Source organism: Salvia miltiorrhiza, chromosome 4, assembly GCF_028751815.1.
Source record: "Salvia miltiorrhiza cultivar Shanhuang (shh) chromosome 4, IMPLAD_Smil_shh, whole genome shotgun sequence".
NCBI lineage: Eukaryota > Viridiplantae > Streptophyta > Magnoliopsida > Lamiales > Lamiaceae > Salvia > Salvia miltiorrhiza.
In genome coordinates, this window is record NC_080390.1 from 2,072,752 (window position 1) to 2,097,486 (window position 24,735).

At 33.8% G+C, this 24,735-nt stretch overlaps 2 protein-coding genes across 4 annotated transcripts; both read right to left on the reverse strand.

The window, feature by feature from the left end:
* On the reverse strand, positions 1-804 carry LOC131022162 (uncharacterized). The gene has a single exon (XM_057951587.1). It carries the CDS (start codon positions 702-704, stop codon positions 309-311), a length of 396 nt encoding a protein of 131 aa, XP_057807570.1. The 5' UTR covers positions 705-804; the 3' UTR covers positions 1-308.
* A 1,005-nt stretch (positions 805-1,809) lies between these two features.
* Positions 1,810-7,141, reverse strand: LOC131022161 (iron-sulfur assembly protein IscA-like 2, mitochondrial). Of its 3 annotated transcripts, XM_057951585.1 has the most exons (7): positions 6,902-7,141; positions 6,566-6,804; positions 4,456-4,533; positions 3,602-3,800; positions 3,176-3,300; positions 2,965-3,073; positions 1,810-2,293 (listed from the first exon to the last, which is right to left on the reverse strand). In XM_057951585.1, exons 4-7 carry the CDS (start codon positions 3,776-3,778, stop codon positions 2,231-2,233), a joined length of 474 nt encoding a protein of 157 aa, XP_057807568.1. In that variant the 5' UTR covers positions 3,779-3,800; positions 4,456-4,533; positions 6,566-6,804; positions 6,902-7,141; the 3' UTR covers positions 1,810-2,230. The 3 variants fall into 3 exon arrangements, with proteins under 3 accessions (XP_057807568.1, XP_057807567.1, XP_057807566.1); XM_057951584.1 differs by lacking the exon at positions 4,456-4,533 and having other exon boundaries at positions 6,902-7,043; XM_057951583.1 differs by lacking the exons at positions 6,566-6,804; positions 6,902-7,141 and having other exon boundaries at positions 4,275-4,686.
* Between the last annotated feature and the right edge of the window lie 17,594 nt (positions 7,142-24,735).

The following is a 24,735-nucleotide window of genomic DNA, read 5'->3' on the forward strand; positions in this document are numbered from 1 at the left end:
TTTAAGATATATAAACTCATTGAAAAAACTTCCATTATGTTTGCTTCATTTAAGCACCCATTTTTCTGTATCTCATTTTATCAACATGCAAAGGTGTAGCTGCATCTTTTCCTAATTGCTACCGCCTTTTTTTATCGCGGTTTTGTAACCACAAATACAAGTGGAATGTTAATGAAGTCTACCTCGCATGGACTAAATGAGCAACACCATATTTTCTGTCAAACTACAGTGTGTATATTTACACTTGTTAACAAGAAATATTAATACTCAAAAAACTTTTTTCGTGTTCTTTTTGGAAAACCCAAAAACTAGTTTATTTCAGGGATGCTTTCAAGGGCTGGAAACCATCCTTTGGCAATCACTCCATCTCTATCATTAGATTCAACCTTGCTTGTGGTTTCTTGATTCTGCACCTTAAGAATCATTCCATCAACTGAAATTTCTCCTTCACTTAGCATTTCCTGCAGCTCTTTCTTGCTGATCACAAGCTTGATCCTCACAACTCGACTTGCTTCATCTCCGCCTTCCATTAATACTTTGTCTGAGAATCGAACTGCCTTCTTCTTTGTCGTCGTCTTTATAGAAAAGTGTAAGTTGTTTTGAAGCACTTGAGCATTTGGATGCATGTTTTTTACTAACAGGTGTTCTAGAATTTCACCATCTGTTTTCATCACCTTTTCTTGAAGAACTAGGCAGTTCCCCATTGTTATGAGACAACAAGTTTTTTTAGGAATATGATCAGTGCAAATTTGGATTTTCAATTTAAGCTAAGGTGGTTGTGGTATTTATATGGGCAGAGTCATGAGGATTATGCATATATATATAATTCTCAACTGAGTTTCAATGCAGTCATAATTTCAAGTTACTGTTAGTGTAGTAGGATTAGGAATAAGTGGAGTGTCAATCATGTCACCAAACGCCAATTTTTTATTTTACTTTTCTGGATTTTAGTGTTTAAATAAACCAATCAGTTAATTTCTAGTTAGGGCCACTTAAATATCTACTTAGCTTGTGACTTGTGTCTACCATTAACATAGTAGTTTGGTTAATTTATTCCATTAATGAAGCATTAATTTTTAGCTTAGAATTACGATTGTTACTGCGTCGGTTTTCCTAGTTATGAAAATTATAATCCGTTTAACCATTCTTCTATTCCATTTTGTTGCATGTGAAAGATATAGTTATTTTTTTTTGGAACTTGACCTTAAATTTGAAATTTAGACGTCTAAAATTGCCAAAACCTTGATTGAGTGTGCTGATGTTTTTGAGGAAAATGTAGCAAGCAGTTTTATGGGTTGATAACAAATTAATTCGCAGCTATTTTAGTAGTAGATTTGTCACCAAAGTAGGACCTATCATATCACCAGAGTGGGATAGCATCCATAAAAGAGAACACTCTTAAACTTAGCCAAAATGGGACACAATTTATCACGATGTTAAAAAACCCACAAATATTCAACAAAAAACTTTTCTACATTACACCAACCCCTTGTTAAATCGAATTAGAATTCAACAATCACAACTAACGATTTATTGAGCATAATCAAAATTTAATTACAGCATATGCACCGTGCGTTTGTACTGTCGTATGTCTCAAAAGTCATTTAAAAATTTTGTTGACCATGAGTACCAACGGATTTACTCAAAACAATTATATATTGACATATTGTATTTCTTCCACACATAAGAGAAATGCAAAGGCAACAAAGCAAATGGGGCAACATCTCAACCTCATTATTGATTTTGGAGACAAACATCAAAATCCAATGAAGCTACGAAACAAGACGTAATACGATAACATGATCAGGGTTTCACTCATCGTACATTATTTATTATGTAAGCAGACTGCTATGTTTTTCCAATGGAAGAAGCACTTCGTTTACAAAATTATCTAAAAATGCTTACGACTATTCCTATCCGTGTATACAATGGACATTAATCATACCAGAACTACGGCTACTCGGCACAGAGAGAACTGAGACATTCTCAGTTTCTGCTGTTTGTAGTATAAATGCATCATAATATTTATCATATGAACAATCAATTTCACCTGAGAGAACGACGTTTTGTCTTCCACACTCTAGCTAGGGAAAAAATGACAGCACAAGAATTGTTTTTCTATTTTTGTGACTCGTTTATGGATGCAACATAAATCAGCATCAAAATAAAATTGGTTAGTCGTGCAAACCATTGACACCTCGGCTAAGAGTCTGGATGCATAAGTAGATAGCTACTTCGCCATGAAGGAACTTTTACAGCTACAGCCACCCACCGCACTCGGATTTGTTGACACCTGCATTTTAAAATGGTAAGGGTTCATTGGTAGATAGTGGGAGCAACAAAGAATTAGTATTCAACAAAACTGCACTTATACCCTCATGATAGGGAGACTTAACCTATATGAGTCGTCGCTGGGGGACTGATAGGCTTGATCAAGTCAGTTCTATAATTTCTATTGTAAATGAACAAAGAGAACTTATACAGATTCATGACTTGTGAGATCCAACAACTACTGGACAGGCCCTAGCCACGCTATGGTTATGCTTATGCTACTAGAAATAGATCAAATAGTGTAAACCAATAATGTTTTGTTCAGTAGCAATTTCCTTGACACGACGACACTATGTGTTCCAAGTTAGTATCAAAATTAAAACAACTACACCAAGGGGCTGTGAGAAGAAAAGACCAAACAAAATTGTATGCTTGACAAATTGGAGTCCCACATGGAAAATTTGGCAGTTAGAAAGATGCAAGAGTTTAAACAATAACAAGATTATGGTTCGTAGGTATACAAATACTCCCCTCAAACCAAGGGTTGCTAAGCTGGTTATTCAGAGCTAGCAATTGGCAAATAATAATGATAATTGTAACATGATTCTACTAGCAGTTGTAATCAAAACCAACCACTTCGACACAACATTGAGAGCATAATGCAATGGAGTTAAGCAGCTACCACAAACGGACCTGAAAGGCAGCGCGGATAAGCTCGTCAACATAATCAACAGTTGCCCCTTTCACAAAGTCAAATGAAATATTATCAACCACCAATTTAACTCCATCCTGCTCAAAGATCCTGGACCAACAAAGCATCAAAATTAAGTTTCATTTCATTTGCTCTAAACTGGGCAGCAACAGCCACAAGCAAAATCTTAAAAATAAAATGAAATACAATAACCTGTCATCATTATTGGTCTTATCATCAAGTGAAAAGTTATACTGAAACCCAGAGCAACCACCAGCTTCTATGCTCAAGCGCAGCAACTTCTTACTGGACTCTTCAGCTTGCAACTCTTTCATTCGCTGTATGATAATATAAATCCATTGAGAAATCAAGTGTAACAATCAATGCAACTAACTCTTTTTTGGAGAACTTACATCCCAAATATACAACCTATGAGTATAAATTAATTTCTAAACCTAGGCCCAAGGTATTAAATTAAATGTTCTCAAATCTGACCACACCATCTCCGCATTGCATATCAGTTTCCCAACACACTCAATTCATTAAACACATATAATAAGCTAGATAAAAGAATACAGAACCACAACCCCGAATTCTGTCTTTTTAAGAGATGTTTAAAAGGATGGCGGGACAAATTACCCTAACACAGTTGTAGGTCAAATGAACGGCATCGGTCGAGGGGGATGGAGATTCTGATGAAGAAAGCTCAGATTCGCGGAGAGCTGAGGAAGAACTGAGAAGCCTAGAATTCCGACGAATTTGAGCAGAAAAGTAGGGCACAAGACGGCGGATTAACGAGCTGGAAGACATCGTCATGCTTGCTTCAGCACATGCTATTCTGCCGATCAGAAAAATCAAATTAAATGATAGTCAGTGATTTTTAAATTTTTAATTTCCTTGTAAGTCGTTTCCATAAAGGAAAAAACAACTTGAGGTTGGAATATTTGTGTTACTGCACTCTGCAGTTTCTATATGTATACGAATTTGGGCATTTTGACTATAATAAATAAACGAATCAAAATGGTTATTTCAATTTTTCCCAATTTTCTTTTGAAAATTTTCCCAACAAATTTTCCTATCTCAATTTTTCAGAAACCAACATCATCATAACTCTAAACAACTAGAACTTCAGTTTTCAAATCGGACTATATCAAGAAACCTTCTTTTAAACAAAATAAAAAAAAAATTCAAAATTCACCAACCCACAAATAGGTACAGTTTGAATAGCAGATAAATACAATAGAATTCAAAAATCGCGGATGGAGAAGAACGAGAAGAAAAAAGGGGATATTTGAAGCCCTAAGGCACCAACTCGGAGCCGCGGAGGTCAGAGAGGCGAACTGATGCAACTGTAGAGGTGAACTTCTCGAGGCTTGCTGCGCTACTGCTGATTTTCCATTTTGCAGCTGCTGGCGGAGAAGACGGGACCGGTCGGTCCTTGCGGTGGCGAGTGAGAGGCGAGGCGGAGGGAGCGACGAAAAAGGGGGACGTACCGTGCTACAGCTGCTGCCGGAGAAGGCAAGGTGGGAAGATCTGTGCGGCGCCGAGTGAGAGGTGAGAGAGATGCAAGGCTACGAGAAACGCAGAAAGTGAGAGAGACGCGGAGAGATCGAGAGAGAGGCGGAGAGGGCGAGGATTTTCTGGTGTGAGAGAGGTGAAAATAACATAACCAACATTTAATTTACAGCCCAATTCCAATTTTTCATGTTGTCAAAAATCTTAAGCCCAACAAAAATATTATTATACTCCATATTCTATTATAATGCCCATCTTTCCATAATATATAACTAGCATTTGCATATAATACTAATGCACAGGAAAATATTTTTTATTTTTATATTTATATAAAATTAATACTAATTCAATTATTATACTTATAAATATAATAAAATTTTAATTATATTGAATATATTTGAATTAAAAATTAAAAAAATTAAAGAAAGAATTCACAATTATAAAATTTGATATTATGAAAAACAAAAAATAAAAAATAAGTTAAAAAATAAAAAATATATTTATTCAAAATAGACGAGAGATGAGAGAGAAATTTATAAAACTTTAGTATTTAAAAAATTTTAATTTTTACATTTTTAATCAAATATTTTCATAAAATATATTATATTAAAGCTCTTATCGTGATCTTTAATTTGATATGCATATATAATATTTTATAATTAATCGAATTTCACAATTTTGGAAAGAAATGTAACAACAAATAAGAAGTTAAAGAAAATAAAAATAAAAATAAAAATATATAATTTAAACATAAACATTCAATTTTATTATAATTACAAAATTATCACTCAATTTTTAAATTGATTTCAAATTGGAAACTCCATTTTTAATATAGTATAGATTTAGTTAAATACACGGACATTCAAACTCCAATTTATATTAGGACTAATAGTAATAATATATGTCCCTAAGGTGACACCAAGCTATGCAACTCATGTATATGAACAGTGAGGTCCCGGGTTCAAACATCACTGCTCTCCCTCCCCCAATTCCCCCAAGTCAAAAAAAATAGCAATATTATATATAATATTCGGTTATTATTCTATATGCTTCCTTGAATTTTAAAATTAATAAATTTTTATATTTTATTGTTATTAGATTTAATTCATGCACAAATAAAGATATAATAAAAATTTTAATTTATATATATAAGAGGAGTTTTTTACCTCTAAATTTTCTCTCAACTCAATTTTTTCACCAAAACACTCTCTTTTCTATATTTTTATTTGTTGGTTAAAAAATAAGTTGATGTCATTTTTTTGGACAAAAAAAATTTACATGATTGCTTATTTATAATTATTTTAAATTAAATACAATTAAGGAGCAGGAATTTGTATTAATTTTAATATGAATTTGTAAATAAAAAAATAGTTATTATTATTATTATTATTATTATTATTCTTATTATTATTATTATTATTATTATTATTATTATTATTATTATTATTATTGTACTACATATTTAATTATTATTTTACAATACTCATTAATTTTAATATTATACTCATTAAGTTGATAATATTGTTATTATAAACTATTTTAAGTCAAATACTAATATTTAAAATTAACATATTTTTTTGTTATCAATTAATCTTATTCATAAATATTGATATTTTGATATTTTTACATAATTATAATTTTAAAAATAAATAAATATATCGTGGTCCGTGCATTGCACGGGAGGTCGTACTAGTTTTCTTTTCAAAGTTAAGAGAACATAAGCATTTTGAAAATACAGACAACTCATAGATACTATGAATAGCAGTATTAGACATCTTATTCTATTTTGGTTTGATTTGTCCAGAAAACCAAACACTCATGGAAAAATGGGCCTCCTGCCCCAACCCCATAAAACATACATAAATAGAACAACTTCGAAACACAATTTGATGGAAAGATATGGGGCAAAATTTGATAGCAGAATTACAAAATTACAAATAAAATTAATTAACTGAACCAACACCAATTACAGCCAACAGAATAAGGCATGCCATTTGCAATATAATTCTGCAAAAAACAGGAAACCTATGGCTACCGATGAAATGATTGAAAAACACAAAATAATCCGGCGGCGAGTTCTTAGCTTACTTGATTGCAAATGGTGGAGCCGGCAGAGAGCTACGACTCTGGACTAGTGACTCAAGCGAGCAGCGACTGGGGAGGAGCCACGGCGAGGCTGTGACTGGGAGGGGGATGGCGACGGTGAACAACCTTGTTGCGTGGTGGAATTCGGTTAAATCTGTTACAAATTGTAGAAACTGATTTCTGAAAATAGGTCTACAACTTTACCACAGATCTACAGCTCCAATCGTGCAAATAACAGCTACCTGCAGGTTAACACAGGTATGAAAAATGAATGAACACAACATTTACCTCTTTCAATGAAACCGAAAAAGATTGAGAAAAGAGAAAAATCAGACATACGATAACCGATTACAGCACCCAATCCACCGAGCATGCCGTATGTTTTGTGGAGAGTAACTGATACGATTTTCCAGAAAAATAATTGAAAATGGAATTCGAACGATTCGGCTCCGAAAAGGAATGAGAGAAATAAATGGATGGTCGATAACTTATTGCTAGATTGTATTTGTTCGTGGTTTGGGGAAGAAGAAGAAAGTCGGGAGAAATGAAGGGTGGAATATATAATTAACTAATACACGAGATTTTTTTCTACCTTAACTTTTCTTAATACTTCCTCCCTTATCTAAAAACTACTAGTATACTCTTTTTTTTAAGGGAAACCTAGTATACTCACCAGTGCGAAATCATCAAAATTAAGTACTAATATTTTTAAATATATATATATATATATATATATATATTATTAGAGAAGTGTATAAATAAATTCAATTTAAAAAATATAATTAAAAATTACTCCATCCGTCCATGAAAGAACTTCCTAGGAGGGAGTGGCGCAGGTTTTAAGAAAAAATATTGTTAAGTATATTGAGAGTGGATAAAAGGTAGTTGAGTGTATTGGGAGTGGTGAAAAGATGTTATAATTAATACTGGGAGTTGTGAAAAGTGAAAAGTAAGAGGATTATAAGTGGTGGGGTATAGTCCAAAAATAGGTAGGAAGTTCTTTTGTGGACGTCCCAAAAAGGAAAGATAGGAAGTTCTTTCGTGGACGGAGGGAGTATTAAAATTATGTATCAGCCGGGGTATGTCAGCCTGGCCAACGGGTGATGCGATGCCTGTCGTCGGAGGTGAGGATAAGTTTTAACATCTTCGGATCCAACAGGAGTTGAGGTTGAACTCCTCCACGTCGCATTTTGGACGACTTCTTTGGACTCAACCTCACCACAAATGACGTCCGGTGCACCAGTCCCACCATTAGCATGGTGGTCTACAATCACTTCACAAGTCTTCTTCATGCCATGCAAATGAGGGACTGTGTGGCCGATGTCATTTCGACGTTGGGCAAAACACACATTTCTTTCACAAGCACAACATAAAATGTTTGTGGACTTCTCCATCATAACTTGAAAAGCTGCAAACTTCGAGTCTATATATTCTTCCAAACACTTTACTTGACCCTTCAAGCTCAATAACAACATGTTGATATCCTGTACCCATGATTAGAATGTTTTAGGTATAGTATTAAAAAAATATTAGATTAATAAAGCAAATCTTTATGAAGAACTCACATTGGATTTTGCATCCCCAACAACAGTGCCCTCGTCCGGGGTTACCAAATGGGTTTGGGAATTGGTCTCGCTAAGTGGAGTACTATCACTCGCATAAGATCCAAATTTCCGCTTATTCCTCTTCGCCACAAGCTTCTTCATGTCTTTAGGTTCAATAATAGAGCAATCCGGATAATCGTTATCCTTCGGTGACTTACTTAGTGGAGAACTACCCAATCGTATACCCTTTCCCTTACTACATATCTTCTTCGTGTGTGATTCTTCACATTCACCACTACTAAAATCAAGTTTCCTTCCCACTTTCTTTGTAAAATCAACAAATGGTGCAGGCGATGCCACGCGCATCGTTGACATAATGCCGAGATCAACCAACTTTTTCATTTCAGAAGTCGACAAACAGATGCGTACCTACGTGTTGATTCCAAAAAAAAAATTGGTAGTCATTCAAAACGAACAACTAAATTATGTTAATAAATGTTTAGTCACATTACTTACCGGGTCGCAACCATACTCCGCCAAGAAGAACTTTCGCAAACCGTCATCCTTTGAAGTGAATTTTCTACTGACATTCCACTTAAGTATTCTCGGAAAAGCCTGCAAATGTTCCGTGTGTAACGAAGCACAAAATGTGCCTAGTGCCGGAATAACTTCATATGCCCAGCACTGAAGGGCATATATGAAGCCATATGCAACCAATGAATGCATATCCTTACCCTTTGCTAAGGTAGACAAATCGCGTCTATTTCACCACTCCAAATGGTGATTTCTTGTGAATTTTACTTGTTCAAAAATTAAGGTGGTTATAATTAAGATTTGGGTTAATAGCATGAAAAATACACAAATTTTCACCGGATTTGCATATTGCACATGACCTTCAAAAATAGCCCCAAAATACACCACCTTTTAATTTAATCGCAAATTGCACCTACGTTGACTAACACCTTAATCGGTGGTGATGCGGCTGTCGGATTTTGTTGACGTGGACGATTTTCTGATGTAGCAAAACGACGTCGTTTTGTTAAGCTCTTTTAAATTAAAAAAATAAAAATAATGGAAAAATCCCCTGATTTGTCGTCTGGACCTTCTTCCCGTCTGGACTGCCTTCGTCGCTCATTCTGCAAATCTCGGCCGCTGCCTTTCTCCTAGAAATGAGGGAAAACGGTGGTGGTGGTGGTGGAGAGCAGGTGCTCGAGCTTTAGCTTGCGACCGCTGCGGAAATTAGGGTTTCGAAGGGCGTCGGTCCGGATCTGAGAAATTAGGGCAAGAGAGGGCGGTGGGGTGGCGGAAATCGTGGGGGAAGAGGGAGACGACGGGGCGACAAAAATCGAAGCACGAGGAGAAGTAATTGGTGTGTTGGACGACGCGCCTCTGCAAGAATGATGAAGGAAGAAGGGTTTGCAGGAAGGCGAGGCAGCGACAACTTTGGGGATCTAGGGCTTTAGGCTGCGGTGGTAGGAATGGAGCAGAAACGTGTGTGTGTGTGTCTGTGAGAAACGAGAGAAGAAGGAGCAGAAACATGTAGAAATCGATGGTGGATTGTGGGCAGCGGAGATCCGCGATCCGGTGAAGCAGAAGGCGTGGTGGGTTGGGGATGAGGAGGGAGGGCGGGGAAAGGATGAAGGCTGCGAATCGCCGGGGAAGGGTGCGGATGTGCCGGATCTGGAGGCGCTGCTGCCGGAGGGGGTTCCTGGAGAGGTGGCGTTGCCCATGATTACTTGGCCGCTCTACGCGGAGATGAACCGGATTTTCATGGTGGAAGAAATGAAGGTGGCGCTGCCGGTAGAGATGGCGGAGGACGGATTCGTGACGGCAGCTGAGTTGGAGAAGATGAACCGGATTACTTTGTTTAATTAATTAATCAGACTTTGTTTAATTAAAATCACCTTTTAATTTAATTTATGGGCAAAACGACGTCGTTTTGCCCACGTGGCTTGCCAGCGTGTAAAAAAAGCTACGAGTAATGCCATGTCATCGCTGGTCAAACTTAAGAGCTGCCGAAATTTTCGCTGTGTGCAATTTACAACTAAATTAAAAGGTGGTGTATTCTGGGGCTATTTTTGAAGATCATGTGCAATATGCAAATCCGATGAAAGTTCGTGTATTTTTTGGCTATTAACCCTTAAAATTTTGGTGTAATTGCAATTTTTTGTGAAATGTTATGTTAAATTTGGCAATTAATCCTTAACTAGTATGCCCGCTCGTGCGATGCACGACCAATGTTGAAATTGAACGATATTTTAAATAAATAAATACATATATTAAATATAAATAAATGCAAACATAAATCTCAAAAAAAAAAAATCGAACTTATGAACAACATAATCTCAATAAACACATGAATCTGAAAACATTTGAATTTTCAATTTTTGAACTACCAATTAATTATTTATAATTGATAAAAATGAACAAATATAAGTTTAATCTTTTTGGTTGCCTTAAATTTTTATAATAGAAAAAAATATAAATAAAAAATATTAAAAATAATTTCTAACAAAAAAATAAAATAAAATAAAAATAGAAAAAAGAATGAAATAGAAAAAAAAAATGAAGAACCGTAACATTTAGACCACCTCCAGTGCTCGTGTCGAGCGCTGGATCGACCCGCATTGAGGAGGGGAACGGCGCACTGGAGACCCGGCCAGATGCGAAGCCGTGGCGAGGCAGAGACTCGGGGCGAAGGCGAGAGCTGTCTGGCGCGTCCGGTGGACGCGCCCATTTTTTAAAAAAAAAATTCTATTTTTTTTAATGACCGTTTGATATATATATATATATATATATATATATATATATATATATATATATATATAGGGTGCGGTTATAGTGAGAACCACAATTATCGTGAGAACATAAGAACCAATAAAATTACTGCATCTGCTATACAAATTAATGCATCCGCTATTAAATTTAATGCATCAAAAAATAATACTCCCTCCGTCCCGCTAAAGTTGGCTACATTTGTTTCGGCACGGAGATTAAGAAATAGAGTGTTATGTTTTAATTGAGTGGGACCCATTAAAATTATTGAGTTAATTAAAATAATTTCTTCCTCCTTTCACTTTCTTCTTCATCCAATGCCACCCACCTCCGGCGAAGTCGCCGGCATCAGTCACCCCCTCCTCCGGCGAAGTCGCCGGCGTCAGCCACCCCCTCCTCCAGCGAAGTCGCCGCCACCCTCGTCTCCCTCTGTCCCCCTCGTCTCCCTCCCAATCCAAGAAACAATTCAAAATCCACTCAAAAACCAGAAATCACCACCACCACCACCACCGTCGCCAACAACCACCATCTCTGCCAACAACCACCACCACCGTCGCCAACAACCACCACCGCCGCCAACCAGAACCCTTAGATTCAAAGAAAGATCTGAGAGACTTTCTTAGGTAGAAGAAGATCTGAGAGATTTTCAAAGAAACGAGCCAGAATCGCTCGGAAGACCGCCGCCGCCGAGCCCTAGATCCTCCATTCGCTGCCCTTGTCTATGGAGGGAGCAGTGCCGCCGCTGTGTGCAGGTGGTTGAGCAGAAAGAGAGGAATTCGAGGGAGACGAGGGTGGCGGCACCCGGTGGCGGTTCGCGGCGGCCGGATGAGAAGAGAGGGGGGCCCGATTTCCGATCTGAACTTGGCTGAAAGAGAGTGAGATCTGGTTTGTGTTGTTAAGCGGCGGAAGTGTCTGGGAGATGGAGGCCGGTCGGCGGCTGCCTCGCCGCTGGTCAACCACACCACCTCAGATCTAGGCGCCGGCGGCCATGGGGGTGGCGAGAGGGAGATAGTTGAGACGAGGGACATGGAGGTCAGAGGTGGGGCGAGAGGGAGAGAGCAGAGGCCAGGGAGAGGGAAAGGGTCGGCGGTGGTCGCGGCGAAGACCACGACGACGGCGGCCGGAGGGGCGAGAGGAGGCGGCGGCGACCATGGGGGTGGCACCCGCCGGACAAGAAGAGAGAAGGGGGTGGGGCGCTGGGGGGAGGTGGGGTGGCTGTGTGCGTGTGTTAGTGTGTGTTTTGTGTGTGTGTTTTTAAATAAAGATGATTTAGATTTAATTAGAAGATATGTTTAATTAGGTGTAGATTAGTTGACTTAATTATAGAGTTTAATTTGGTGTAATTTTTACCCAAAAAGGAAAGTAGCCAACTTTAGTGGGACATCCAAAAAGGAAATGTGGCCAACTTTAATGGGACGGAGGGAGTAATTTTTTTGCTCCCTTCAGGATTCGAACCCAACATCTGCATCCATCCACCAAGATGATGCATCCACCGTAGATCTTGATGATCGAATGGCTTAAAATGGTTCTCTGTTCTTATTTTATTAGTGGTTCTTATTTGAACCTCTCCCTATATATATATATATATATATATATATATATATATATATATTAAAAATGACCGTTGGGGCCAACGGCTGAATTCAACTTTTTTTTTTCCTTTATCTATATATATCACAACTTAATTCCATTCATTTCATTATCTTAAAATCATCTCAACATCAAAAAATTCTCCACAAAAAATGTCTTCCTCCTCATCAAGCCACGAGGACGAGCGACGTGCTGAAGAATTTTCCAATCTTGTGCAAGAATTTAACCAAATTGTTCAAGATATTGATGATCCAGATGAGCAACCTCGTCGTCGGCGATGAAGCGTGGCAAAGAAGGCCTACATTCATCGGGACCGTGAAGCCGGCGCTCTACGTTTGCACGCGGATTACTTTGATGTCTTTAAATTATTGTAATGTAGAATTTTAATTTTAATAAAATATGAATTTTAAAAATAAATGTGTAGAAATGTAAATTTTGTGGAAATGAAAATCTAAGCACCCACCTAAGACACAATGCATTGGAGAGGAGTGTGTCTTAGGTGGGAACCACTTCTAAGATACTTGCATTGGAGGTGCTCTTAAAGAAAGAAGATATGAGAGAGAAGAGGATGGATGAGAGAGAAGAGAGAAAAAAATAATTTTGTGACTTTAAATGATACTAATAACTTATTTATTTTAAATTTATTTTATATAATTTTTACATCAAATTAAAGATCTTGTCATCATCTTTAATTTAACATCTATATTGAATATTTTTTTATGAATTAAAGTTTATGATTTTTAAAAGAGAACCAAAATAAAAAAAGAAAAGTGAGGAGATAGAAATTTTGGTGTATACTGCTCTTTTATATATTATATAGATTTAGTGAGAAGGGATTGATTACATGTGGACTGTGGTCGTCGTTAATTGATAAATTTGCCGAATTTTTCCTTAAATGTAGGGTAATTTTAAGGGTGTGTCTACTGGCAATTTGATTGTAGGCGTAGCAAGGATTGCATTATAATTAAAATGTGGAGTAGGCCAAAAGAGAATTTTGAGTAGTGGCAGCCACGCAATAAAACTCAAATATTTGAGATAGTTTCCTTATATAGAAATGTAGAAACAAGATACTGTTGTCAATAAACGATGATTTTATAACAAATATAAAATTAAAATTTTCAAGAAAAAATGATTCTATCTTGCTCATCATATTGAGATAGTTTTGCTTCCGAGACCATATAACTTTTTTTTTTTTGAGAGGGAAGATGAAGATCATATAATTAGTAATCCAATAATATGAACAGCTCTAAAATAGAATTGCAAGTTACTGTACTAATAAATTTTATAGTCATTTATTTTTAAAAAAGTTAACATTTGATTTGACACAAATACTTTAGGGTTAATTGCCCATAAAATACTGAACTTTCATGATCCAATTCTAGTTTTGCATACAAACTTTGAACTGTAGCGTGATAATCACTAAACTTTTGATTTTATCTGATTTTGCTACTAATTCAAATTTCGGCCAAATTTCAGACTAATATGGTCTGTCAATATTTGACGTGGCGTATTTATTCATGTGAGGCTTTCAGTTTGAGTGCTATGGAGTCTGGTGTCTAAGCTTTACATGAATATGTGATTAGTAATTTTCAGTTCATGGGACAGTCATTGTCTATTCTTCTTTTGCGTATGAAGATTTTCCATAAACAACTTGCAGTTTACTCTTCTTTATGAGATGCTGTGTTGCATTTCTTCCTTTCCCCCAATACTGTAAGTGAGCATCTCTTCTATCGCCTGTTTATTATTGCGATTCGACTGTGTCCCCAATAATTTGTTGGTTTGTTCATAAGTTGGTGTAGTTAGTAATAACTTGTATATTTCGACTCAGCTCTTACTTTCGTATACAGAATGATTATGGAACCAAAAGAAGTATCATTGATGCAATTTTTTCTTTGGATGTATATGATTGGTTATTCCATGACTGCATGTAATGTAACAGTTATTTGTAGAATGAATAGACTGCCATTTGAATTAAGTGATGCCAAAAACTAAATAATAGTAGCTAATTAGAGGATTGCCAGTGATTCATGTCATCTTTTCACTGTACCTGATAGCCATAATATCACATCTTATTCTGCTGTCACAGTTGTCTTCTTTAGCTTTTGATGATTTTACTCGATTTCCTTGCCCCTTCTGAACCCAGAGTACTTGTCTGTTTCTATACAATGGTAGTGGCTGTCTATTTAATATATTTGGAGCTAGACTTTTGCATCTTGCTGGTGCTGATATAAGTAGTGTCTTTATTCCTTTATTTATTTATTTATTTATTTTTTTTGATGAAATTACATTATAAATAATACAAACCACACACACACCCCACCTAGTGGTTATTGTGGCCGAGAGTACTCGAACCTGTGACCTCTTGGACAACAGGCAACCATCCTAACCACTAGGCCATCCCAAGTATAAAGTGATTCTTGCTTGGATTGCATTTGATTTCGAGTGTCGGTGTCGTTAACTTAGATGCTTAGTGACCGGAAATAATGGCATTGCATATTTGTCTGTATTCTGATGACTTGTGTCGACATAGCTTTTTGATCGTTTAAGCTTATCTAGTCGGGGTAGTGGCATGATAATTGACTCGATTCTCAGAGAGTTTATGTTATGTTGTTATGTTATGGTCTCAGAGAGATTAGAATCGAATTGTTGTGAAACACTGTCAAATTAGAATGAGCACTAGTAGAGGTCAAGAGTTGCAATATTTCCATCTTGAAAAGTGCAGGATATGAAAAACGTTGAAGATCTTTGGATCTGTAGTTGATGATTTGGGATAGATATGCCACAGAATTCAAAAGTGTGTTATCTTGATAAAGAAGAAGTGATTTGTGTTGAAGAAAGGTCCACACTGGTAGGTTTTAGGGTTTCTTGGTCGCTGACAACATCAAGCACAATGCCAACATGTTCCCTAACCACTCATTACTCATAGATGTGAAGTTAAACTGATTCATGCAATTTTCTTTCTTAGCTTCATTTCTATTTTGGTATATGCAGAGGGTTGAGTACACATTATCAGCTAGGGGGGGCTTGGGTGACCTCAAGCACCCCCAACTAATTTTTTTGGGGTTAATTGCTTGCAAAATTCACAACTTTTCACTAAAATCGGTTTTTTAACGTCGAAAGTCGAAACACAATAATTTTTTATTTGATTTGATTTTTCCCATAGTCCTCAATAATCCCCAAATTAATGCTGATGTGGCAACCGGTAATAACAATATGTCTTAAACGTTCGATAAATTAAACGATTGCATTTTATTTACTACTAAACATCGTCGGTTTATCTAATTTGGGGATCAGACGACACCGTTTCTTCTTTAAAATAAAACGGTGTTGTATTCTAATCAGTGTAATTTTACCTCGTATTATCCATCTTACTATCTTAGCTTTCATTTTAGCGGAGAAGGTGGCAGTGGGAACAATCAAATAAAATCGAAAGTACATGTATTTTGATGCCAATTTTAAAGGTCATGGGAAAAAACCGATTTTATTGAAAAGTTGTGGATTTTGCCGCAATTAACTTTTTTTTTAACCTTGTAATTTTGATTATTTTTTTTTTTTGAAAATTTTCGATTTTAGTCTATTGCACTCGAATATTTTTAACATAAACTCCCTCCAAGCTATATTTCCGGCTCTGCCATTGCACTTTACATAATGTGATCGTAGTATACTTATTAGGGAAAGAGAAGATCATCTCTAATTTAAGGGATAATTGCTAAATTTAGCATAATCTTTTATCGAGTTTGTAATTACAATATGACTATAAATTTTGTAACTATACCAAACCTTTCAATGTTTTGCAATATAACATCCCCAATTTGTTTTCTTGATGTAAGGTCTACATACATATCTTCACTAAATGTCGAGTCTATTTCATAACTCCACTCCAAATGGTGATTTCTTGTGAATTTTACTTGTTTAAAAATTAAGGATGTTATAATTAAGATTTTGGTGTTTTTGTGAAATGTTATGTTAAATTTTTGCAATTAATCCTTAATTTAGTGAGAAGGGATGTGGTCGTCGCTAATTGATAAATTTACCGAATTTTTCCTTAAATGTAGGGTAATTTTGCAGGTACGAAGTCGTCACCAACTTGAATGTGCTATAATTCAATATATTTCTTTCTAGAAGTTGACATGCAATTAATTAGTCGATATAGAATGACATAAATATAGGAATAGGGTGTACTATAAAACACATTCATAAGTATTTTCTCTATATTCCTTCACATCTATACTAATAGGAAAATAACCTAAGACATCATAAGACACAACTTGTGGATTGTCTATTTTACCTCTATTATATATTTTATTTTAAAATTATTTTACATATTATATATTTAAAATTAAGGATGTTATAATTAAGATTTTGGTGTTTTTGTGAAATGTTATGTTAAATTTTTGCAATTAATCCTTAATTTAGTGAGAAGGGATGTGGTCGTCGCTAATTGATAAATTTACCGAATTTTTCCTTAAATGTAGGGTAATTTTAAGGGTGTGTCTACTGGCAATTTGATTGTAGGCATAGCAAGGATTGCATTATAAAATGTGGAGTAGGCCAAAAGAGAATTTGAGTAGTGGCAGCCACGCAATAAAACTCAAATATTTAAAATAGTTTCCTTATATAGAAATGTAGAAACAAGATACTATTGTCAATAAACGATGAGGTCTCGAGTTCAAACCCCACTGCTTCCCCCTCCCTAACTCCCCCAAGTCATAAAAAAAATGATGATTTTATAACAAATATAAAATTAAATTTTGCAAGAAAAATGATTCTATCTTGCTCATATATATTGAGATTGTTTTGCCTCCGAGACCATATAATTTACTATTATTTTTTTTTGAGAGGGAAGATGAAGATCATATAATTAGTAGTCCAATAATAAAATACATGAACAGCTCTAAAATAGAATTGCAAGTACTTTAGTAATAACTTTTATCGTCATTTATTTTTAAAAAAGTTAACATTTGATTTGACACAAATACTTTATCAATTATCATTTGGGATACACTTTATCAATTATCATTTGGGATGCACTAGTTATTCATGCATCCGAAGCCGCCATATCCCTTTCAATTATTGTTATTATTATTTTAAAAAAAAGGACATATCGCGAATACAAAATTATTTTCATCATCGTAATCGGCATTTTGCAGGTACGAAGTCGTCACCAACTTGAATGTGCTATAATTCAATATATTTCTTTCTAGAAGTTGACATGCAATTAATTAGTCGATATAGAATGACATAAATATAGGAATAGGGTGTACTATAAAACACATTCATAAGTATTTTCTCTATATTCCTTCACATCTATACTAATAGGAAAATAACCTAAGACATCATAAGACACAACTTGTGGATTGTCTATTTTACCTCTATTATATATTTTATTTTAAAATTATTTTACATATTATATATTTATAAGAATATATTAATTCATAAAATATTACACTAAATCTATGTGATATATATCTATAGTTATTGATAAGGCTTATAGATAAATATATCCATTCAATAAGTTATCTAATAAAAATAATGAATTAATAGATGATCAAATAAAATAACATTAATTATACATACAACGAACGTTTTTTCTGCTAGTACTCTCTAAAAACACAAAAACTTCTGTGAAACCGATTTTATGGTAAAATCGTTTTCACAATGATACTACTTCAACATACAAATTATACTTTAAAATGTTAATATATCATTTGTATGTTGAAATAGTATCATTATGAAGACGGTTTCACCATAAAATCGATTTTATAGGAGACCATCTCCTCTAAAAATAGGATATACCATGAAACACCTTCGTAACTATTTTCTCTCCTTCCACATTTTAATATATTTCTTTCTAGAAGTTGACGAATGAGTGCAGCTCGCATTAAATCTAAAATTTCAAATGCATTGGATGAGATTCAACAATGTCTCACAATTTTAGGTCTGCCATGGCGTCTTATTAGTATATCTATTATTTTAATAATATTTTTATATGAAAATAAAATTTATTTCTTCCTCTATCGTCATAAAATATATTCAATTTAGCATTTTTCATCTGTCTACATTAAAATGTATCAAGTCTATTTTTCATAACTTTTCAACTAACAATAAAGTGGGACCCCTTACTCCACTCACAACACATTCAACTGATTTATTAAAACCCGTGTTATTTAGAAATAGTTACTTTTTATAAGAACAAATATAGTATAATATTATGATTATACTTAATTTTTATTTCAAAATTTTAAAAAATTATATACCATAACTTTGAATTTATCAATCTATTATTAACTAATAAATCAAAGTAAAATTAAATGATAAAAAATAATTATATACCTAACTAGATGGAAGCTAATAATTAGAAAATTAAACTATAGTATAAAAAACTAAAATTGGAGAAAAAAATGCAAAAAAATAAAAAATAAAATTGAAAATGGAACACTAAGTATATGGTATACTGAATTTCAAGTGCTAAGGAAGCGAAAATTTTACTAATTTATTGAATATCGTTATTCAACACTATATACTGGCTCGTACAACATTATATACTGATTTATTCATTATTCTCAATTCTCACAAAGATAACAATCTCACTAATACCAAATCATATATCATAATGTAAATAAAACTTTTTTAAAATAATATTCGACAAATTAATAAATTCTTTACACAATACATGGTAGGTGAGAGGAAGGTTCTTAGATACAATATAATTATTGCGTACGTATCAATAAACTCCTTGGCATCTGAGGAATTAAATTAGAGGCACTCTCTCGTACAACCGATTGCACCGTGCAATTGGTTTCTGAATGACACTACTTCAACATACAAATGACATTTGGAGATCTCCAAGTGTCATTTGTACGTTGAAGTAGTGTCATTCGGAAATGTTCAAGTGTCATTTCCCGAATGAAATAGTGTCATTTTGAAAATCAGTTGCACGGTGCAACCGGTTGCACAGGAGTATTTGTGATTAAATTATTAGTGAAGATGCTTGTCTCGACCTCCAATTTAAAATTTACCTAATATATACATCGAGAATTATATAGTATACTTTTTTACGAGAATATTCTATGTATAAAGTCACTGCATTCGTTATGAAGTTGTTTGTGTTTGAAAATAAATAAAATTTTCGCCCTTCATGAGATTTGAGCATTCATCCATTAATGCATTCACGTAGATATTGACAATTGAAGGGTTAAAATAAGTTCTCTATTCTCGCAGTAATTATGGTTTAATGGTTTTCATTTGAATTAAGTATAGTAAATTTAACTGCGAATGTATAATTTTATACGTTCAGTGCAATATTCTCACTTTCTCACGATAAATGCAGCTCTTATAATAACCAACCCATATATATATATATATATATATATATATATATATATATATATATATAGGGGAGGGCTACAGTAAAAACACTTCTTAAAATATAAATATAAACGTTTTTTAATATACGAATTTTATCCAACATGGTTACGAATTGTGAAAAATAAATTTTTGCTACCTTTGGGATTCGAACCCAGGACCAGGAATTCATCCAAAAGGGTTACGAATCAACCGTAGATCTTGATGATCTAAGGGTTGAAAATTGTTTATATTTTATATTTTAAGAAGTATTTTTATTTTAGCCCTCCCCTATATATATATATATATATATATATATATAATTAATCAACAATCAAACTACTCCCTCCGTCCCAAGGTAAGTGAGACCTTTTTTTTGGGCACGGAAATTAAGAAAAGTGTATTTTGTGTGTAGGTGAAAAAGTGAAAAGGTGTTTAAAGAGTAAAACTTTTACCAAAAATGGAAAGAGTCTCACTTATGGTGGGACACCCAAAATAGAAAGAGTCTCACTTACAGTGGGACGGAGGGAGTAGTATTATTGAATATCCAAATAAAATAAAATTACAATCCACACTTAAATGCAGGGGCTTGTTGTCAGGAGGCCCGCGTGACTAAAGTTTCTTAAATCAAAAAACCAAATATAGTGTGCGTGTGTTGGCCAAGCGGTAAGGTCTTAATGCCTAAGACCAAAGGTCTTGGGTTCGAGTTCCCTGTGACGCGGTCATTTAATTTCTTTATTTAATATTATAAATTTATCAAAAAAAAAAAAAAAAACCAAATATAAGTAATGAACAAAGTCTAACTTAAGCTAGCAATGTCTTAATTTTCACACTTTAAATTTGATATTCATAACTAGGCTTTATTGCTATATATTTGCAACAAACTATAGATGTTTGTACTTATAACTAAAATAATTTCCTTAATTAATACGCATTAACATTCATAATAAATCAATAAAATTAATAAACGTATGTGTATCTATTTAATATGTTAAGAATTCGCTCCTTTCAAGATTTGAACCCAGACAAAAATATCTATTCATACGGAACGTTTTCTCTAAATTATACTCCTTCCGTCCCACAAAAACATGCATAGTATGAAACGATACGAGTTTTAAGAAATCATGTAAAGTGTAGTAGTGTGAGTGGAGAAAAGGTTCCACATTAATTGTGATATTTAGTGGGAGAATTATTACTATAAATAGACTATACATGTTTTATGGGACGGACAAAAAAAGAAAATTGTGCATGTTTTTATGGGACGAAGGGAGTATATAACATTAATTCTACATGGAACCCCCTCCCCCCCCCCCGCTCTCTCTCTCTCTTTCTCTCTCTCTCTCTATATATATATATATATATATATATATATATATATTGCAAAAAAAAAAAAAAATACTCACACTAGAATAATTAAACAAACAAATCAAGATAGCTAATTAATTCAAACCTACAAAGTAAAGTATAAGTTTCAATGTAAGGAATAATATTGTTTTACAAAACTCAAATTTTGATTCCCACTATTCTATAATAAACTCTAAATCTAAATTCAGTCATAATTTTGCATGATTCCCACTACAATTCTATAATAAACTTAATCTAAATTCAATTATACTACGAAAAGAATTATCAATTCAAACAAAGCTAGCAACAAGAAGTAAATTCCTTCTAAATAAAAAAAACGAGAAGAATAATTAAATTTAGAATTGAGAAGATGAAAAAAGAAATTCACTGCAAAAAAAGTTTTCACTAGTAACATGAGGCTTGATAGCTATTATGCGTGTCACAAAAATTAGTGACATTTGAAAGTGTATCTATTAATTATTAGCTACATCATCAAATACCATTAATTTTTATGACACGCATAATAGCTACCAAACCTGATTATGTCACTAGTGGAAACTTTTTTTTGTAGCGAAAGAGAAAGAAGTTTGAATTAGTGGAGAGTTAGATTGGACACTTTTTTCTTAATAGAATTTATTATTATTAAAAATACTAATATTTATAAAGATATACTCTTTTTACAAATAAAAAATAAAAAAATCACCCACAACCTCTTTTGTTATTAACAAAAATAATACTTATAAAATACATACTCTTTTAAACCCACAACCTCTTTCAAGGAGAGTCTTTAAAATTAACTTGACACCTTTTATAAATGACAATGTATTTTTCGATGCATCGTTAGTAAATTTCAATACAAGTAATGTTGTGACATGTTGGAATCAAAATATGCCCCGGCTAATTTGCACGATTGAAGTGTATGCATGCTTATCGCAATTTACTATGAAATTAAATTGATAGCTAAAACATTGTGTGATTAGGGATGGCAACGGGCCGGATTTGGACCGGGTCTGGCCAATATCAGATCCAGATCCGTTTTCATATACTAGATCCAGATCCAGATCCGTGGATCTGAAAATTTTGGATCCAGATCTAGATCCGTCAGATCCGCGGGTCCACGGGTCCAGATCCATGGATCTACTATTTTTAAATTAAATTAAAAAAAATTCACAAAATCAACAACATCTAATTTCCATCATGAAAAATATAACACAAAATACTTTTATCTAATTACTTTAGTTTTTATTCTTTTGAATATAATTTATTTATTATTTTTAATTTAGTTAATATTATTAGTAAACTAAATATAAAATATAAAATATATATATATATAAAATAAAACGGATCCACGGGTCGGATCTGGGCCGGATCCGGATCTAAAATTTTAAGATCCAGATCCAGATCCGTCGGGTCCAAAAAATTAAGATCCTGTGGATCCACGGATTTGGACCGGGTCCAAGATCCACTGCCATCCATATGTGTGATTATATATTTATATATAGTAATTTGGAGAGAAGAAATATGTAAAAAAGTAATGTAAAATGACTAAATGAGACATACGTTTTTGAGGACCAAAATGAATATGATGATTTGAATAATTTGACAGTCACCAGAACTCGAAAGCCTACTTATATGGTACACCACAGCAAGAATAAAGTCACAAAAGCAGACATCGATGTGATTAATCATAAATTATTTATTACAACATAAAATATCCGAATCCAATTCCTCAAACACATGCTAATGAATTAATCAAGCGCGCACACACACACATATATATATATATATATATATATATATATATATGCTTTTAATCGAGTCACAATTGTAAATAATGGAGTCACAATTAAGTATCTTACAATTCTCCCATCATCTAGCACCTTACTTTTTTAAAAAAAAAAATTAATCTCTTTGTCTTAAGAGGCACTCTCCCAAGCAATTAGTTTCTGAATGACACTACTTGAACACACAAATGACACTTGAAGATCTTCAAGTGTCATTTATATGTTGAAGTAGTGTCATTCGAAAATGTTCAAGTGTCATTCCCGAATGAAGTAATGTCATTCTGGAAACCAGTTGCACGGTGCAACCGATTTTACAGGAATATATGTGTTTTCTTAGTTGTATAACTAAAAAGAGGAGATTTGTAAATGGCCCCTTGGGCTAGTATTTATAGTTAGACAGATGATAAGATTTTTGTATTCCCACCTGATCTTGTCGATCGACTAATTAATTTGAGTGGAATTGTAAAAGGGAGACAACATCCAAAGGAAATTCCATTTTTAGTGAGGACTTCATTAATGTTTTATTTAATTGGAAATCCACATTCCAAGCAACAAGCCAAAACATAGAAAGTTTTAGGCCGGCAATGTACCAATTTGATTACTTCCTAATTTCCCATCCCATTTTTATTTTTTATTTTTTTATTTTATTTGTTTATACTTAGAAATTTACGAGGATTTACAAACTCCACACCCAACCTTTTGGATTCTCTTCTGTCATTTTCATCCACATCCATATACTGCGCTCTTCGCTCCATATATATGTATGTTTCATTTTTTTATATAATAATAATATGGGAATATAATAAAAGTATTCGGGATTTTTTATTGCACTTTTTAATACCGAGAATCAAGTTCAGCTCACCGTCTTAGGTTTTTTTTTTTTGGATAAATTACATAATTAAATAAAGAAATTTAAAGATCACGGGACGGAGGATTCGGACCCAAAGCCTCAGATCTTGGATATTAACCTCTTACCGCTAGACCAACACAAGCACAATCGTCTTAATTTTTTAAAATCGGTGGATTGTGATTAGTTTTTTATTTATTTAAATAAATCATTGTTAAAGCGTTGTCAAATATTACTTTTATTTACAAATATTATACTTAATTTACAACATCGTCGAAAAGGCATAGTTCAATGTAATATACATTTTTAATTTATGGTTATTAATTTAGTCATTAATGTATATATGGCAAAACTTGTATACATTTCAAATGAACATTGTATCCACCTCAATTAAGATTTATTAATTTAAATTAAATTATACTACTCGCTTCGTCTCTGTAATAACGACTTATTACCGTTCACACGATTATTAAGAAGAAGAATGATTACAAAATCAACGTGATAGAAAATGGTGGAACCCACAACTTTTTGTGAGATTAAGTGATTTTCTTTTTTAGAATGAGCTATTATTAGTGGGACATACGATTAAAAAGGTGAGTCATCATTGATAAGACAGAGAGAGTATAATTTAATTAGAATGTAATGCGATGCTTTTTTTTTTTTTCTTAATTAAAAAATTGTTTGTGATTGTAGGCACGAATTAAATGAGATACAAAAAGATGGAGCTTATGACTTAGTATGGCGATTAAAGAACCTCAATAATTGTGTAAGTTATGGCGCGTTATTTAAATTAATTAATTCTTAATCTACCCAATCAAAAAACCTTGGCAAGAAATTAATAAACCCACTTTTGATGCACCGAATGTACGTCACCACTCACATAAAATAGTGAATTTGTACTCTCTAAATTTGTGTATATATATAGGAGTTGTGAGAGGAAGTAGA

Bases quoted from the DNA above. Each gene is read 5' to 3' on its own strand.
- LOC131022162 (XM_057951587.1), bottom strand. From the start codon at position 704: ATGGGGAACTGCCTAGTTCTTCAAGAAAAGGTGATGAAAACAGATGGT.
- LOC131022161 (XM_057951585.1), bottom strand. From the start codon at position 3,778: ATGACGATGTCTTCCAGCTCGTTAATCCGCCGTCTTGTGCCCTACTTT. The intron at 3,074-3,175 runs GTTATTGTATTT...TTGTTGGTCCAG, and splicing joins AAGACCAATAATGATGACAG to GATCTTTGAGCAGGATGGAG. The intron at 2,294-2,964 runs GTCCGTTTGTGG...TTTAAAATGCAG, and splicing joins TTATCCGCGCTGCCTTTCAG to GTGTCAACAAATCCGAGTGC.